The sequence below is a fragment of the Castor canadensis genome, chromosome 13 (genome assembly GCF_047511655.1).
Source record: "Castor canadensis chromosome 13, mCasCan1.hap1v2, whole genome shotgun sequence".
NCBI classification, from domain to species: domain Eukaryota; kingdom Metazoa; phylum Chordata; class Mammalia; order Rodentia; family Castoridae; genus Castor; species Castor canadensis.
The window spans coordinates 68,238,022-68,256,144 of record NC_133398.1 but is presented as its reverse complement, the minus strand read 5'-3'; the positions used below and the strand labels follow the sequence as shown (position 1 = coordinate 68,256,144).

The 18,123-nt window shown below is 37.0% G+C and overlaps 1 protein-coding gene across 1 annotated transcript in view; it reads right to left on the bottom strand.

Moving 5' to 3' along the window:
- The window catches only part of LOC109679340 (histone-arginine methyltransferase CARM1-like), a 290,532-nt gene that overhangs the window by 29,508 nt on the left and 242,901 nt on the right, over nt 1-18,123 (bottom strand). The window contains exons 7-8 of the mRNA XM_074052181.1: nt 14,474-14,651; nt 9,039-9,129 (exon numbers count right to left, since the gene is read on the bottom strand). Of these exons, the coding sequence (XP_073908282.1) occupies nt 9,039-9,129; nt 14,474-14,651 (269 nt within the window). The remainder of the gene's footprint in view (nt 1-9,038; nt 9,130-14,473; nt 14,652-18,123) is intronic.

Here is an 18,123-nt window from a genome sequence, read left to right as displayed (position 1 = left end):
AGCACGATGGAAGCATACAACTCATAATACTTTGAAAAGGAGGCAGAAAAATACCTTTGGCTTCCTCAGTGGTATTTCATCTTTTGGTCTCAACTTAGATCCTCCAAGTCTTACTTGTCTCTTCAATCTTCAGACATGTGTCTGTCTCAGATGTGCCAAAGTATAGCCTCATCTGACCCTCCTGCCCTGGTGCACCCATGTTGAATATGGGCATGAGATGCCATGTGATCCATTTGGTGTCCATACATGCACAACTCTAAAGAACAGGTTAGTTCATGTCTGAGGGGCTGAACATTTGACCAATGGGGAAATAAGAACCAATGTATAAATTAATTTCTCTCTTATCCTCTGTAAGAACTGCCCTGAGATACTGTTCATTTAACTTCTTGAAAATGGTCCTGATACATCAAGTAATGTCTTATTATTTGAAATCATGTGTTGGTCAGTTTGGTGATGCAATTTGACAATAGCTCTCCCTCCTTCCCTGCCTCACTTTTTTTAAATCCACATTCTTGTTCCACTGGGATTGCATTCCTTAATAAAGTGGTAGCTGTTACCTAAAACTTTTCTTCCTGAAAAACCTAAGATAAGACAATCTACACCAGATGTGGTCCTAGAGTGCAGACACTTAAGATGGAATTACTCTCCAGTTTGATGACAATAATTGAAGCCTCATTCAGAGATGAGTGGAGGTTGATAACCCTTGGCTAGTTTCATCACAATTTCTAGGTCTCGCTGGTGGTTAATTAGGATGCAGTTTAAGTGAAAGGTGAAATACTGGACTACATGATGACTGTGTTTGATGTTTTGGGGGTGATGATAATTACAGGGACTGAGGAGTAGTAAAACCTCTGATAACATCACTGGAAGCCTCAAAAAAAGAAAATTATAATCTCAGAGCAACCTGTTCTCAATATATGAAGCACAAATCCAGAGGACCTCTCTGGCAGATTTTAGGAAATTCCTCTCTCCTTGCTGCTTCAAAGCCTATTGTCCTGAAAATCAGATGATTTGACAATCACAAGTCACATCCTTGAAACTGAAATGACCCAATCCCTAACTGCAAGCAAGATGATAAAACAGAAACAGGAGAAGATCTACAAAGGAAATTGGACATGGAACCCTGACAGGACTTTTGTATGAAAGTTGGGGCCCTAACAGGAAAAAAAATAAGGTCCTGAGACCAGGAGAGGGATTGTTGCATGGATAAGGCAAAGAATCTTGAAAACATTTTTCCAATTCTTCCGAATCCTAAAGGTCAGAAGAAGCAGAATTCTCCTCTGTCTTGTCAAAGAAGAGCCTCCCACTCTTGCCCGAACATTGCACAACTTCTATAACCTGTGCCTTTGTTCTTAAGATTTGTCTCACTGTCACTCATTTCTTCTAAGTTAATAGAGCCTTATTTTTTTTTCAGGCTGATACTTAAGTACATCCTGAATAGTAAATATGATTCCTGTTACAGCAGATAATTTGCATTCTTAAAAAATCGTAGAAGCTGGATAATATGTTCTGTGAAGAACCAGGGAAAAATATACAAGAATGCATTGTAAGAGTGTGAATTAGGAAGGGTAGAATATAGGCCAGGGCAGAGTACAATTCATTGACATGAGACCCATTTGATGAACAGTGATGTCTACTGGGATATGCTAGGATGGGAGGACAGAGGTATTGTTGAGTTGTGCCCGTAGGATTCAATGTCTTAGCAAGACATCAGGAGGCAGTCATTACAGTCTGTGTGGGATGTTGCTTTGAAGCTTTGGTCATCATCATGGTCTGTACTCAGTAAGGTGGAGATTCCAGAACTTCTGTGGCAACACAGTATTAAGTAAAGGGTCAGAAGGTTCAGGGAAGTAGAGTGACAGTGGGATTTACTATGGGAGACCTAAGAAAATTTCTTCGTAAATACCAGGAAACCTTCCTTTCACAAAAGTAAGAGGGAATGAATTAGTGAGAGAACCAAAGCATGTTTGAGAAGCTGAGGATAGCCATGCTTGGTAAATAAAAATGATGGTAGAAGATGGCACCATGAGATTGTGCTTCTCAATGGGTATAATTTGGATGAAATTGCAGAATGTCAAAAGCAACAAAGCAGTAATTAACTGTCACAGGCAAGAATGACATAATTACCTTGTTAGGCAGTAAAGATAGAGTAGCAATCAGGGAATCTTGACAAACAGGGATCAGTTGTGGTTGTTAATAGATCCCAGTGTTATCAGAGTGGTGAAATAGATGGATAGTCAAGTAGAACAGTGCTTAATTTGTATAACAAAAAAAGCTGGTGAGCAGAAGGATGGTGCCAACTGTCACAATGGGAAGACTAGGTCTCTCACCCAATTTCCAGATCCAAGTGGTATATGGATCCAGATGCTACTTGTCCATGATTGAATTTGAGACCCAATTCTTTGAGGAAGAACTCTGTAGTGTCACCAAAGCACATGTTATAGTCCTTCTCCAGAGAGAAGATTTCCATGGCAGAGAAAACTGCAATGTGGAAAGGAGAATATCTAGAATTGTTTTTGAAAGTTAGACAACAAGCCAGAGCTGATAATAATACCAATAGATACAATGCCTGTAGCTAGTGAGGACTTGTGGAGGATGGGTAGGAAATGGAGCTTTGAACCAAATCCATCTCACAGTGTGTCAATGGTTTCATATCAACCTTGTGGTTATTTTCCCAGTCCCTGAATATATAATTCAGACTGATATATTTGACATCTGACAAAACACTCAGTGGGGCAGCCTGGACTATTTTAGTAGAAAAGTACAAGTAGAGGACCCATCCTCAAAATGAACATTCCTAACTGAGCGGGGGAGGGGGAAAGGGTGGGTGAGGGGAGCAGGGCAAAGAAATGACCTAAACAATGTATGCACGTAGAAAAAAGTTAACATCAGATTTGGAGTGCTGAACCTTTTTACAAATGAAGAAAAAGAAAGAAATAATAAAAGAAAATACTGATAGATGTAACAACATAAAAAGGCTTCAATTCTTTTTGATTTAAGGAATCACAAAGAAAATTATAAGGCAAACTGGAAATTCTGAAGAAAATACAAGAAAGTCTTAATATCCTTAAACTACAGGAATTTTTACAAGTCAATCTATTTATCTTCTAGTCAACAAAAAGTATAAACTGTTATTAGCTAAGCTGGATGATGAGGATACCACAGAAAACAAAATAATGATTCTTGTGGACTTGTCTCATGAGGGGAGATCAATAATATAAATAAATAAATAAAAACAGAAGATGGAAGGTAGCAGTAAGTGCTGCAGAGAAAAATGAAGTTATCAACAAAATTAGAGATAAGGGCAAAATAGTTTCTGCCGGGTAGCGAGGGTGTTGGGGGGGAGAGGGAGGGGACAGAGGGGTAAGGGAGGGGGTGGGCGAAGGGGGGAGAAATGATCCAAACATTGTATGCACATATGAATAAAAAAAATCTCAAAAAAAAAAGAAAAGAAAAATGAAGTTAAAAGTATGATAAGGTCTCTGGGAAGATGGTGTATAATTCCGCAGCAAAGTGGTAGAGGGAGGCATTAGAGGATTGTACATAATAGAACATAGGATCTCAAGTACATTTGACCAAGATATTTTGGTTGCTGTTCAAGAAGAGAAAATAATTTAGGAGGCTGTTGTAAGACTATTGTGGAAATGGGGTTGTTTTATTTTTATTTTGTTTTGTAGGGGTAACTGGGGGAAGGTGGAAAAGATCAGCAGCTTGCATTTGGATGTGTCAAATTTGAGATGAATAATGCATCCAAGTAGCATTGTCAATAGCCAGTTGAACTCCAAGTCTGTGGTTATGGACAAAGATCTTGGCTGGAGTCCTAATTGTCTGATTTGTCAGCATCAAATCAGGTTTACAGTTGGGAGACTGAATGAGATCAAGACAGAAAGGGAGTGTAGACAGAAAAGGGATAACATTTAACAAAACCTAGAGCCACTCCAACGATATGATTTGGGTCAGAAGGAAGAATCTTTCAGCCAAGGAGACTAAAGAGTAGGGGCTAGTAAGGCATGAGGAAACCAATATGAATGCTTTATAAAGAAAATGGGGATTGAGTCGAGTATGCCAAGTGTTGTTGACAGGAAGTCAGGTGAGGGCTGGTGATTGATTATGTCTGATGATTTTATTTGGCCTGTTAGTTGTTCTTCAGTCTTTTGGCTTACTCTTTCAAAACTGGCCCAAATTCATTTTTTTGCACCACCAACCCAGCCAGCATTTCCACTTCTTCAGCACTTGTAACAGAAATCCTGCAAGCTTTCACAACCTATTCTCTGGATCACAGCAACAAAAGGCCCAGAAAGCTTTTTATAAAGAGAGGGGAATTAGGAGGCAAGTGAAGGCTGTGAATTTTGATAATGAAATTTTTTTAATTTGACTAAAAATAAAACTATTCAAACTTACCAGCCTATCAAGGAATTACAGATTAGAAATCCACTGGCTATTTTTTATTCTTGCAAACCAACTCAGCATTTTAAGGCACATCCTGAATGGACAAGAGACAGCAGACATTCCCATATACTAGTGGTGGAGGTGTTAATTGGTAAAGCTTTTCTAAGAGGCAGTTTGGCAATATAGAAGAATTATTTTTTTGTAAGTTCCTTCTTCACACCTTTTGGTCCAGTGATTCTGCTTTTAGTAATTTATCATAGAGAAACAATCAGAATGCACACTAAAATTTCTATAAAAGGATGTTTACAATAGTGCTTTAAAAAATAAAACTTAGGATATAGAATTAGGTAAGATTCTCTATTCTTCTAGAATATTGAAACACCCAAGTCTTTGGTGGTATGATTCTATATTTTTTTTAAAAACAGAATAGAAAAATATATCAACAAAATTCTTGATAATAGTAATTTTTGCATATGCTTGAGCTTACTGGACTTTCTACTTATTCAAAGGTATTTATTGAGGGCTTACCATAGGGCAGACATTGTTTTGAGTACTTGGGATACATCAGTGAAAATGGACAATTCTTATCCTTTCAGTGTTTACATTCTATCTGAGGGAATTCATGTAATAAATAATAATAAAGAAAGAAATATATATCCCCTTATAAAAGGCAATAAATGCTAGAGAAAAAATGCAGAATAAGGAAGAGAGGGGGTTAAACACACACACACACAGTGGCACATGCCTGCAATCGCAGCTACTTAGGAGGTTGAGACCAGGAGGATTGTATGAAGGCCAGCCCTAGGAAAAGGCTAGCAAGACCCAATCTCAAAAACAAGACTGGCATGGTGATACATAACTGTGGTCCCAGCTATATGAAGGCGGAAGGTAAGGCAGACCATGGTCCAAGGCTAGCCTGGACAAAAATATGAGACCCTATCTGAAAAAAAAAAAAACTAAGGCAAAAATGACTTGGGGTTGTGCCTTAAGTGGTAGAACACTTGCCTAGCAAGCATGAAGCCCTGACTTCAGCCCCTAGTAATAGCATGACAGAAATTTAAAATTCAATAGTTAAGGTAGATATCATTGAGAAGGTGGCATTTGACATATGTAGCAGAAGGAATTATCATGTGAATATTGAGGAAAACATATTCTAGACAAGAGGATCAGCAAATGTGAAGGCCTAAGGAAGAAGTATGTCAGATGTGTCTGTGGATGACAAAGAGGCCTGCGTGTCTGGAGCAGAATGAACATGATAGCAGGAAATGAGATTAGAGAGTAATGAGGAGGCAGACTGGGAAGAACCTACCATGAAGCTTTGGCTTTGTGAGAATAGACAGGCAAGATGACATTGCAATCATCTAGATGAGAGGTGATGGTGTTTGGATCAAGGGGGAGCAGTGAATATCGTGAGAACTGGTCAGATTCTGGAGATGTTTTGAAAGTGGAACCAACAGAATTTCTTGATGGTATTGATAAGGAGAAATAGAAGCCTTCAAAGTTTGGGGCCTGAATGACTGAAAAAATAAAACTGTTATCAACTGAGTTAGAATTGCCATATGATCCAGTAATACTACTTCTAAGGATATACCCAAAGAATATAAGTCAGATTGCAATAAAGACACCTTCACACCCATGTTTATTGCAGCATTATTCACAATAGCTAGCCAAGATGCCACACTAATGACGGATAGATTAAGAAAATGTGGTATTTATATACCATGGAATTTTATTCAGCCACAAAGAAGAATAAATTTTGTCATTTGCAGGTAAATGGATGTAACTGGAGATCATCATCTTAAATAAAGTTAGCCAGGTTCAGAAGGCCAAAGGCTGCATGTTTTCTCTCATATGTGGAATATATACCTAATACAAATATAAGCAATATTATGAAAAACAGGTCACACTAAGGAGAGGTCACATATGGGGGGGGTAAAAAAAAGAAGTTAAAAAGGTGAATGTGGTTGATGTACTCTCTATACAACAATGAATACAGAATTTTCAAACCCATTGAAATTATCATAAGAAGAGAACTAAGGTAGAAAGGAGACAAACAGAGAGGATGAACCAATTCAGGTTATAACACACATATACATGGAAATATCCCAGTGAAACCCCTTGTATAGCTCTCTTAAAGAAACAAAATGTCTTTTTTTGTTTTTTTTACAAAAACAGAGAACAGAAAGGAAAAACAGGTCCTGTATGGGAGGTCAGTACCAGTGGGAGAGGAAAGGATACAAGGAAAGGGGGTCAGAGAGTGAATATGGTAGAAACATTTTGTACGTGTGTATGTACATGGAAAAATGAGACCTGTTGAAACTATTCCGAGAAGGGGGGTAGAGGAGATAAAGAAGAAGGATGGAGGGGTGAATTCAACTACGATACATTGTGAAAAAATTTTGTAAATGTCACAATGTATCCCCAGTATAACAATAATAAAATTAAAGTATAATAATAAGAAAATGAGAAAGACTGAGTAGAGGAGTTTTGTGTGGGTGTGGGGAAATCAGGAGTTGAGTTTTGGACATGGTAAATCTGCAAGGAGAGATATCTGGGAGGCAGCTGTCTATGAAAATACGGAGTTCAAAGCACATGTCCAGTCTAGAGAGGAACACTTGAGAATCATTAGCATATAGATTGTATTTGAAGCTATGGAAAGGAATAAGTTTATCAAGAAAGTAACTGTAGACAGAGAAGAGGTCTAGACTTAAACAGTAGGAGATTAAGGAGAAAGTAACCAGAGGAGGGATGATTGAGAAAGTGTCACTGAGGGAGGGAGAAAAAATAAAAAGAACATTGGGAAAAAAGCGTTTCAAACACTGTGAGTCAGTTAAGTTGAGAAGTAATCACTTGATTTACCAGTGTGGAGGGCAGGGAGCTGGTGACCGTAATTTTGGATCAAGCAAGAAATTGAAAGGGATTTTGAGGTTTGTGAGTGTAGACAACCCAGTGGAGGAATTTTGCTGCAAAGGGCTTAGAGAAATGAGTGTGGCTGATGGGGAAAGTAAGGTACAGAAAAGGTTGAGTTTTTTCGATGGAACAATCAGCAACATGTTTGTACACTGTTGGGGGATTCTAGACAAGCTACTTTCACCATTCATATCCTTGAGTAGCAAAGTGACAGCTGATGTATGGTTGGGAAGTTAAATGAGGATTGTGAACAATAAACCTCCTCTACTCTGTTGCATAAAATTTCTAACTCTTCAGCCTCTCCATTGACTTAGGAAGTCACACTTAAAATACAGACATTTAGGATTAGCCTAACCTCACAGAACAATGATCATATTCCCTACCCCAGTCAACACACATATACTTCAAGAAGACATTCATCCTACTTGGGAGGTGGAGATGGGGATCATTACTCAAAGACAGTTGGGCAAAAAGTTAAGATAACCCATTTCAATAAATAAACCCAGGAATGGTGGCATGTACTTGTCATCCTAGTTATGCAGGAGGTATAGGTAGAATGGAAGTCCAAGGCAAAAATACAAGGTCTTACCTTAAAAACAACTAAAGTTAAAAGACTTGGGTATAGAGCTCAAGCAGGACAGTGCTTGCCTAGCGAGCAAGGCCCTGAGTTCAAACCCCAGTTCCTAAAATAAAAGCTATTCACTTTGCTTGGAAAGCCTAGGGCTTAGAATCTTAGAATTACAGGTTGAGCAAAATCATGAAACACTAGGAATCTATGGAGGAAAGTCCATTTTTCAGGAAAAAACTGGAGAAAGAAAATCTTCGTCCTTTGATCCCACTCCTCCAAGGACTATGTAACCCAGGCAACCAAAGAATTTTATGTTTGCTGCTTCTTCATTAGAATTACCAAGAGAAAAATACAGAAATTAACTTTGGACATCTTTGTGTTGGGGGATTTTGCACACCTCAGCCAGCACTTAAACTTTCCATTTTAGCACCATCCTCACCTCTGCAGTACATGTCTGTGCTCATGATACCACATAGGTATCATTTCCACTCAGATGGAATCTACTCTTCTCCCTCCCATGGGTCCAATATTGCCATTCCCCTTCTTATAAAGAATTCAAGAAGTAACGATGGTTTAGGATTGGCAGGGCTTTTGTATTAGCTCTCATCAGACAAATGATAAGAGCTAATACAATTCAATCTCAAAGGGGCAAAGTGAATTTCCCAAAGCCACAAGATCAATTAAAACTACAAAAAGATTTGAGAAAACTCCCACAGAGAGTTGACCAACTCAGTTACATGGAGGTAAATTTGGATTGTTCTCTGAAAGTCACATTCTAACAGAAGCAATAGCCCGAGTCCAGGGGGGTCCATGGTGACAAATGGAAGGAGAGTGCTGGGAAGGATGGGTATCATGGTAGCAACTGGATGATTTTTATATGTTTGATGTTGTGTAAGCATCCTCCTTGATTTGTCTGCCTCTAATTTTTGAGTAGTGGTTCTCAACCTGGAGAGATTTTGCCCAGAGGGGATACTGTGCAGTGTCTGGAGACATTTTTGATTGCTTCACTCTGGGAAGAAGGTGCTGCCAGTATCTAGTAGATAAAAGCCAGGGATGCTGGTAAACCTGCTGTAATGTACAGGACAGCACACCTCCACCTTATTGGACCCTAAATATCAGTAGTTTTAGAAACTCTACTTTACTCAGAAGGGAAAAGAAAAGAGAACCTTACCAAAAGTTGGCTCTGGAGTAGTGTTCCATGTAGAGCTGCTCATCAGAAAAGGGGGCCACATGAATGTCACTGGATGTTGGGAACATCATTCCTAATGAGCAAAAGACAGTAGACCCAGAAATTGACTTCCATTGCCTTCTGCCAGAGGGTACACTCACCTGTCTCCTGAGACCAATTCTGTTCCTTAATTTTAATCTATACAGGAATGAATATAGAAATCTTCAACTGGCTGGGTCCACCATGGGAAGGGGACTAGGGAGGAGTGAAGAGGACTAGAGGAGATGAACCAATTAGGGTTGTAATACAAATATGCATGGAAACATCACAAGGAAACTCCACATGTAGCTATCTTTATCTCAAACTAACAAAAACATCATATTATTCTTTTTATCTTTTATCATTTTTCTACAAAATCAGAGAACAGGAAGGCAGAACAGGTTCTGGTTCACACCGGTGAGGGAGGAGGTGGTGGGGAAAGAGGGTAGGAGGATAAATACTGTGGGAATAATGTGTACACATGTACGTAAATGCAAAAATGATACCTGTTGAAACTGTTCCAGGATTCGGGGGAGGGAAGATGAAGGAGCGCAGGTGGAATGGGTGTTTCAAGTATGATATATCTGATACATTGTAAGAACCTTTATAAAAACCACAGTGTACCCCCATCCAGCACAACAATAAAGGGAAAAAAATTAATAAAAAATCTTTACTTCAGTTTGTTACATGGCAGAATAAAATATAATTTACCCCAAAAGCAAGAGTAAAAACTTAGGCATATCATTAAAGGGGATACAAAAACAATAGCAAAGCAGGATATAAAGCTATACAATGATAAGAACTTACTGTCTTAGGTAAGGCATTTACCTTTGAAGTTCCTAGCTTTTTCCCTTCATCTATTCTGTGCTTGGAATTCTGGGTACTTCCTTTTATTTGTTAATCTCTTACTTATTATAAAATCAATGTAGCTTTGAAAAGAATCAAAAGCCTATCATCTTATCAGGCTACTATTTCCATTCCCAAACAGTGATCCATTTCTGTTTTCATAAGTGCTGTTGGACTTCATGCTTACATGGACACTCACCATCCTCCACACTGGGAAGCTCACCCTGTGCTTTGTTCCTAGCATCTAGAGGCACTACAAGAATGGTAGATTCTTCAGCAGATGAATGTACACCTAGACTGTATGCTGGAAGTCAGGTCTTTCTGAGCAGGTAAATCTGATGATCAACATTGCTATTCTTGTAACTTGGGGGAGAATCTTTTTCATAGTCATTTATTACATAAAACTTATAAAAGATGAATGTTAACTCTATTTCAGAAATGCAAATGGCCTAAGCAACCAGGGATATGTCATAAAATAACAATAATAATAATAGCTAAGTTTCTTCATTATGTTAACTCTTATGCACTTTTCTATGGATTTTCATTCATTTAGTCCTCATAACAATATAAAGCAAGTTCTATTATAATATACATTTATAAATGAGGAAATGAGAGAACAGAGAAACTTAAGTGACCCAGCCAAGATCATAAAGCTCAAAATGGGAAACAGAGTGGAATCTCATCTGATGGCAGTGCCCCACACTTTATGCCACCCTCTATGCTTTTTAAATACAATAGATCATTTTGTTTAAAACCTTTCCAGAGGTGGGTAGAGACAAAGTATGGTGATAACATCATTCATAAGTCTCCATCTAAAAGCCTGGGTGTCAAAACAATAATTGCTTAGTGTTTTTTGAAGTTAGAAGGGTATTAAACAATCCTGGAAAGTAACTTGTGTTCTGGCTTGTGTAAACAGGAAGCTTCAGAGGAGGATATTGTGAACCTAAGAGGAATTCCAAGGATATCAAATAAAATAGATAAAAAGAAATCATCACAGGTAAAGTTTAAAAATTCTAAAACAGAAAAAACTGAGTCTTTTGATTCAATGTAGTCACTGAATGCCCAGCACAGAAATTTAAAAAGACACATACCAAGAACACTAGAAATACAGAGAAGATACCAAAAACATCCAGAGGGAAAAAGTATGTCTCTCTCGAGGATCAGGAGTTAGAATGAAATGGGATTTCTCAACAACAATATTGGAAGCAGAAACAAACAAAAAGCATTAAAACACTGAGTAAAAATTGCTTTCAAGTTAAATTCTAAACCTAGTCAAACAATAATAATATAAGGTTATAATAAAAAGTAGCTTCTCCAATACCCCTTCTCCAGAAGCAATAAAAGAGCATCCTTTGCTGAAACAATAGTGTAAAACAAGAAATAGGGAGACAAAAGAATGGTGATGAAAAGTCAAAGTGTGGCAGCCATGCAGTAGGGCTGGGAAGCAGTTAGTTTATGCTAGTTAGAGGAGGACAGAGATCTCAGAGAGCAGGCATCCATAGAGCCAACATTGACTGCATCTATCAAAATCTGTTGAAGAATGGAAACTCTTGTCCATGAGTCTACAAAGAAACAAGCTAAAGGAAAGCACAAGGTAATGAACTCCAGGAAAAACAAACTAGACAAAATCACAGAGCATCTTTAATACCACCTAACTCAGCACTGAACACTATTTACCTTATACTATATTACATTACATCAATAATATAAATGCTTACAATTGATTTAATTAATGATCTAGGTTAATATTCATCTTTAATTCTGGAATCCAATAGAACTATGAAAAGCAGCAGATTTTTATAAGTTTACAGCAACATTATTTGATGGCAAAACCTGATCTGAATTGACATAGTCTACTTAAGGTCTTTATTTTTCCCACTTGCTCTCAATATTCATATGTTTTGTTGCAGGAATATAATGTGTTTCATTATGGGGTGTTGCCTCAAGTCCCACTGGGGGTGTTAAGTAATATGGAGACTATGATCATATTAACTCTCTGAAGTCCTCTGGCTTTTGAATTCTGAAATGCATCTGTCCCCAAGGATTTGGATAAGGGAGAGAGGATCAATATTGAAGGGATGGGGGACAGGGAGGGTAGATCAAGAAGGGAAGAAGTAGCTACATATGAGTGTTAAATTTCCAGGCACAGAGGACAAGAATGTCAATAAAATAATTTTACTCAAGAATATTTAGGTGCATAATAGAAGAAAGAGTAAATAGAATTGAAGTAGTTGCCTTTGGGGAGCATCTGAGGATAGAAAAAGTGTGGCAGAGGGTTACTATTTTCATTATAACCCCTTTTATTATTATTTGATGTTTTAAATTATGTCTTATTTTGATGAAAAATAAAAATAATTTTTAAAAAATCAATATCCTTCCCTCAGGAGCACACAGGTTAGAAAGCCAATAAAATCAGTATTCAATTCTACTTGTTTAGTTAAAGACACATAGCCCAGTATGAAATTTCATATTCATTTCAAATATCTGGGAAGAAAAGGATACCCAGATATGAAATCTAAATTTCTAACTTAAGAGAGGCTCAATATATGCATGTTAATTAACCTTTAAAATATCATCCTACAGAAGTATCTAACTATCTGAAAAGAATCCAGAAAAAAACCTACAAGAATTCTTCCTAGGGGCAATGAGAAGGAAACCCAAGCTGCTTTGTTCCTTTCCTTTCATCTCCCACGTTCAATTTTATCGCCTGAACATAAGACTTCCAAGATCATCCTGAGCTGTTTCACAGCAGCATTCCCAATGCTGTTCTTGATATTAGGAAAACTTTGCCTGAGCTCATTTATTTATTTTTAAATGAGTTTGTTTTTCCAGTGCCCATTATGAATTCCTAAAACTTAAAACATGTAGGTAAGTACAGATAAGCTTCAAACTTCATTTATATCACTTTTTTGCATATACTGCATAATTTGGCTTGTATGAGTTGCACTGTGATTTACTATTCTGCATTCATTGACTTATCAAGGCAAGGGGTCACAACATCGGGAATTTAAAGTAAGCAAAATGGGGTTAGGGGTTGAAATTCTAATGAGAGATGCAACTGTTAAAATTGGCTGGTTACTCTCTATTCATTAACTAGAAAAAAATCCCCACTATTGGAACACATTCATTCTCTCTAGTGAAGAATGGAAAGTGAGTATGTGTGCAGGAGCCATACTTGGGTTCCAATCCTTGCTGTCGCTTACTACATGTATGTTCTTTCCAAATTACTTTCCCTCATTAAATCATAGTTCTCTTTTTATAAAACAGGGATCATAATAATGCTTCCTGATAATTCTTCACCATTGACATTTTGGGTTGCATTGATATTTCTTTGATATAGGGGGTATTCTGTACATTAAAGGCTGTTCAGCCCTGCTGCCATTGTGACAACCAAAAATATCTCTAGACATTCATATATCCACTGGGGAAAGATTCGAGGTTATTCAGAACCTCAATGTTAACCCCTCCAATCAAAAACTTCTGACATTCACACTTTGCAAGAACTTGGTATTCAAATTGCTTAATATGTACAGTTACTTGGTAAGCATGATAAGAATACTGCATTTATAGTAGTTCCCCTTATCCTTGTGGGTATGTTCCAAGGTCTTCAGCAGATGCCTGAAACCACAGATAGTACTGAAGTACGCATATACTATGTTTTTATGTACATACATACCTATGATAAAGTTTAGTTTATTGTAAGTATAAATAAGGCACAGTAAAAGATTAATAGCACTAACAATAAAATAGAAAACTATAATAATATATCTTAATTAAAGCTATGTAACTCTTTCTCTCAAAATATCTTGTACTATAATGTTCTTGTGATGACAATGCCTACGTGATGAGACAAGGTGAGGTAAATGGCAGAGGCACTGGGGTTATTTAAAGGTTACTTGAACACATGCACTGTAATACACTACAGTCGATCTGACAACTGGAATGGTTACTAAGTGATTAGCAGCTGGGTGGCTTCTACAGTGTGGGACATACTCCACTAAGTGATGATTCACATCCAAGCCAGGATGGAGCAGGATGATGGATGAGACAAGATTTTATCATGCCATTCTGAATGGTGCCTAATTTAAAATATATGAGTTGTTTATTTCTGGAATTTTCCATTTAATATTTTAGTGATACAGCAGGAAAAGAATATGTCAAAAGAGCAAGCAGACCCCAAAAAGTTTCACACATTCTAGAAGGCCAACATTTGGAAGGGCTTTAGAGACTGGGTATAACAATGCATCATTAAATGAATGAGGAAATTAAACTCAAAAGGTCCAGTGTTACTCCAAGTTCAGTGAGGAAGAAAGTGACAAAACCATGTGACTCTGAACTGGTCTTCCATACCATATCAGTGCAGCACACCTGTGTCCTTATGGCTGGTGACTAGCTACTTCATTATGGAAGAATGAGATGAGAAAATTACATCATTGAATATAATAGAAATACTCTTTCCCCATTTCTGTACAAAATCAAATATGGGGGAAAGAGGGTAGCAAATTTTTATTAAGAAATAAGCCTGTGTTCTAAGCAGGAGTTGGCCAACTCACCATTTGCTTTTAGCCATTTTTTGGAATGAAGGTAACTCTCCAGCATCCTTTCATTGAAAAGCAAGTATCCCATTGGTTCAGAAATAATCACATCTACCAACTCAGGAAGTGAGATTTCTTCAATTTTTCCTGGCAAAACAATGATCTTGTCTGAAAGGTGGTTATTTTTCACTAGCATCTGAAAAAGACAAAAGAGGGTATCAATGCTGCTGTTATTCAGAATCTTATGAAAAATAAATTTTGTAAATTAGGGTTTGGTGTTGAGAATGTGATAAGAAAGAGAAAAATGTAACATTTGATTCTAGAAAAACTTCTAAAGAAAAACATTTTTCTTACTGTACAAATTGTGCATGTTATTATAAATAATTAGAAGATATGGGTAAGAAGCAAAATAAAAGCACATGTCATGCTACCACATAGAAATAGTAACTATTAACAATTTTGTGTGTATCTTTGGAAATTTGTGTATACACATGTGAATTTATGTAGTCTGTGTATGTACATTCACACATGCACATACACATTTAATGGGACTTTTAACATGACATCAGCTTATTTCTGATTGATTTACCTGTAATAAATGCTAAACAACACTGCATAATAATCTTCCAAAAATTATGATCCAGATTCTTATTAAATTATCCCCTGGTCTTTTGATTTCAAAATAAATAATACCATATTCACTAACTTTTCTTTGAAAGTACACTTTTATGGTCATGTATTCATTTTCTTTCATATCCTCTATATTCTATTTAATAACTTTGAACTCTTTTAAAAGAGGAACCCTGAAGAGAAATACATTTGTTATATTTCAGTGCAATTTGTAACACATATTGTTACATGTGTGCCTATATTTCAATGCAATTTGTAACACATATTTTTACATGTGTGCCTTTCTACTGCCTAAAAATCTTCCCTAATAAACATCTATGTGCACCAACATCATTAGCAGGGCTTGCTTCTGCAACAGATTAGGGGGAGGGATGGGCAGCAGTGGCAGGGTAGAAGTCTCCTGGGGATGAAACTGTCAGCAGCAACCAACTGAGAAGGCACTGGCATGAGTGAAAGTGAAACTGACATTGGCCAATGGGGATGGAGTGGAAACACACCTCAAGCTGTGGGTCCACCTGAGGTGCAAAAGAGCTATAACACTTCAGGCATGGGCCCAATCCCCTGAGGCCTAGAGTTCCATGTAGCAGGCCTAGCTGTCATAGGTCCAGGGCTGTCTGCTGCTGCCTGCTGTTATCCACTGCTGCTTGAAAACACCCACCAAAAGCTGGGAAGAACTGAAGGACCTTCTTTTCACCTCCCCATGATTTCTATCTAGGTAGAGCAGAAAGTAACTAATTTGTGACAATCCTAAATGCATTATACTGTGCATTTGTCATGATTCAGTCATACTTTCTCAATATTTTTTAAATAGCTAGGATACTTTTTACATCTAGTCTTGTCTCCTAAGGTGCTACTCACCAACACATGTCCTATAATCTTACTAAATGTTTTTCTACTTAACTTTTTTAAGTCAAGTGATCGCTGATCTAAGAAAGAGCAATTAAAAAAAACTATTTGAACATGGCATCCATTGTCAGCATTTAATTATACACAGGATTTTTGGAATTCCATTCTATCATCAGTCCACACATAGAAGCTGAGTACCAGGGAGTTCTGCTGAGATAAAGCCTAGAAGGTTATAGCTCTCAGTGGCCTGCCTTTCTCTTCACATTGTCTTTCCAGTATGGTCTTTCACCTGCATAGCTCTCACTGTGGTTGAGTAATGGATAACTGTCCAAACTACAGCCTCCCTCTCTCTCCTGCGTTCTAACAACCACTTGGGCCTTTCTTCAGTGGGCTTTATCATCTCTTCAATACCAGTAAGTAAAGAGCCAAATTCAGCTCCTTCCTGAAAATTAACCATTTCTTTAAATTTACCCTTAAAATCTTTGCAAAATCTGTTTTTCCATGCTTCTGTTTTGGTCACTAATAACATAATCCTCATTGTTCTGGTGATAAAGTAAGTCCCCACAGATAATTAGCTACTGTATTTTCTTATTTCTACCTTTCTGAAACAGCTTATTCCCACCTTTTCCTTTCAGCCTACATCAACTTGTCCAGTTTCTACCAGCTTCAAATATAGAATTTAAAAATAACATTTATATAATGAGAATAATGGCAGTGACTACTTCACACATTTATTTGAGGATTACACAAAATAAAGCATATGAAGGGCTATGTGAGCATTATAATGATTATTATCATATTTTTATTAAATAATACTTTTAGCTAAAATAGAAAAATATAGATGAGCAAAAACATACATAGGTGTGGTATATTTCCTAACAGACATTGAGAGTATGTCAAAGCTCAATGCAATAATGTTTAATAATTTGTTTCATGCAACATGTTTTGCACCAATTTTCTAAACATTTTTAAATCATAGCATACCCTTAAAAAAACAATAATTTTATGGTTTTCTTGGGTGAAAAAAAAAGGCTACTTGCAGTTCAAGACACTTGAGCTGGGGACATTTGGCTATACCAGAACATAACTTGTTATGAGGACAAAGGACACCAATCTCTCAGTGTATGGCACACATTGGAAAACTCTGTTTTAGACATCTTTCAATGAATTGTTCTACAACATAATTTTTATTGGCTATATGGTATTTCGTAGATATGCTTTAATTCATTTAACCAATCCTTTGTCATTGAACATTTCACTTTCCTCATTATTGTAATACTGTATTACTAAATAAAACTACAATTAAATTTAGAGAAACATTTCTCACTATTTCTTTCAAAGTTAAAGGTTATGCAACTTTTCAGGTTCTCTGATATACACTGCCCCATTGCCTGCCAGAAAAGTGTTTCCCTACCTACCATTCAAGTCCTTTCTAAATTCTGTTTATGGCATATGAAGTTGTCTATATAACACAACCTCAGTGTATAAATCACATTTTTCCATTTCATCATGAACTTGGAATAGGATGTTGGAAGGACAATGTTCCTAAATTTTGCTGGATGGACCCATATTATAGGATGTTCGAGTGAGTGAGTGAATGTGCAGAATTTACAGTGAATAATGTTGGGTGCGTGAATCCACAGGAAGATCAGAGAGATTTGAGAGAGAGGAAGTTACAAACAATCAGAAGGATAATTATGAGTCTTATTATTCTTATTGGTGGAGAAGGACATATCACATGCCTGGATCAGAGAAAACAGTCCTGCCTACAGGACACTGCGTCTGTGACTTCATGTTTTCAACCACTGACAAAGAGCACTAGAACAAGAATCTTGTTTGGGGGAATCATTTGCTTTTTGAGAAGAATATTTTCACAAAATTAAGGTCAGGGAAAGTCAGCAGATCATATAGTGTAAACATAATTGTCACGATGCAGGACTGATGGAGAGCTTCTCCACATTCACTGAGCTGCATAGTGCACACGAGAGATTACAATTTTTGTTTTTGAAATTTCTTTTGATTTTATTTGCTTATTTATTTTTACTGAACTTGGTCAGAATCACATGCAATACATCTGCTAATAAAATGGGCTTGCCATGTACATTCTAGAGAAAATTTGAACATTTTCACTAAATAATATGTACTAAAATGTTTATAATGCCAATAGCAACAAAACAAAATTTTAAAATAAA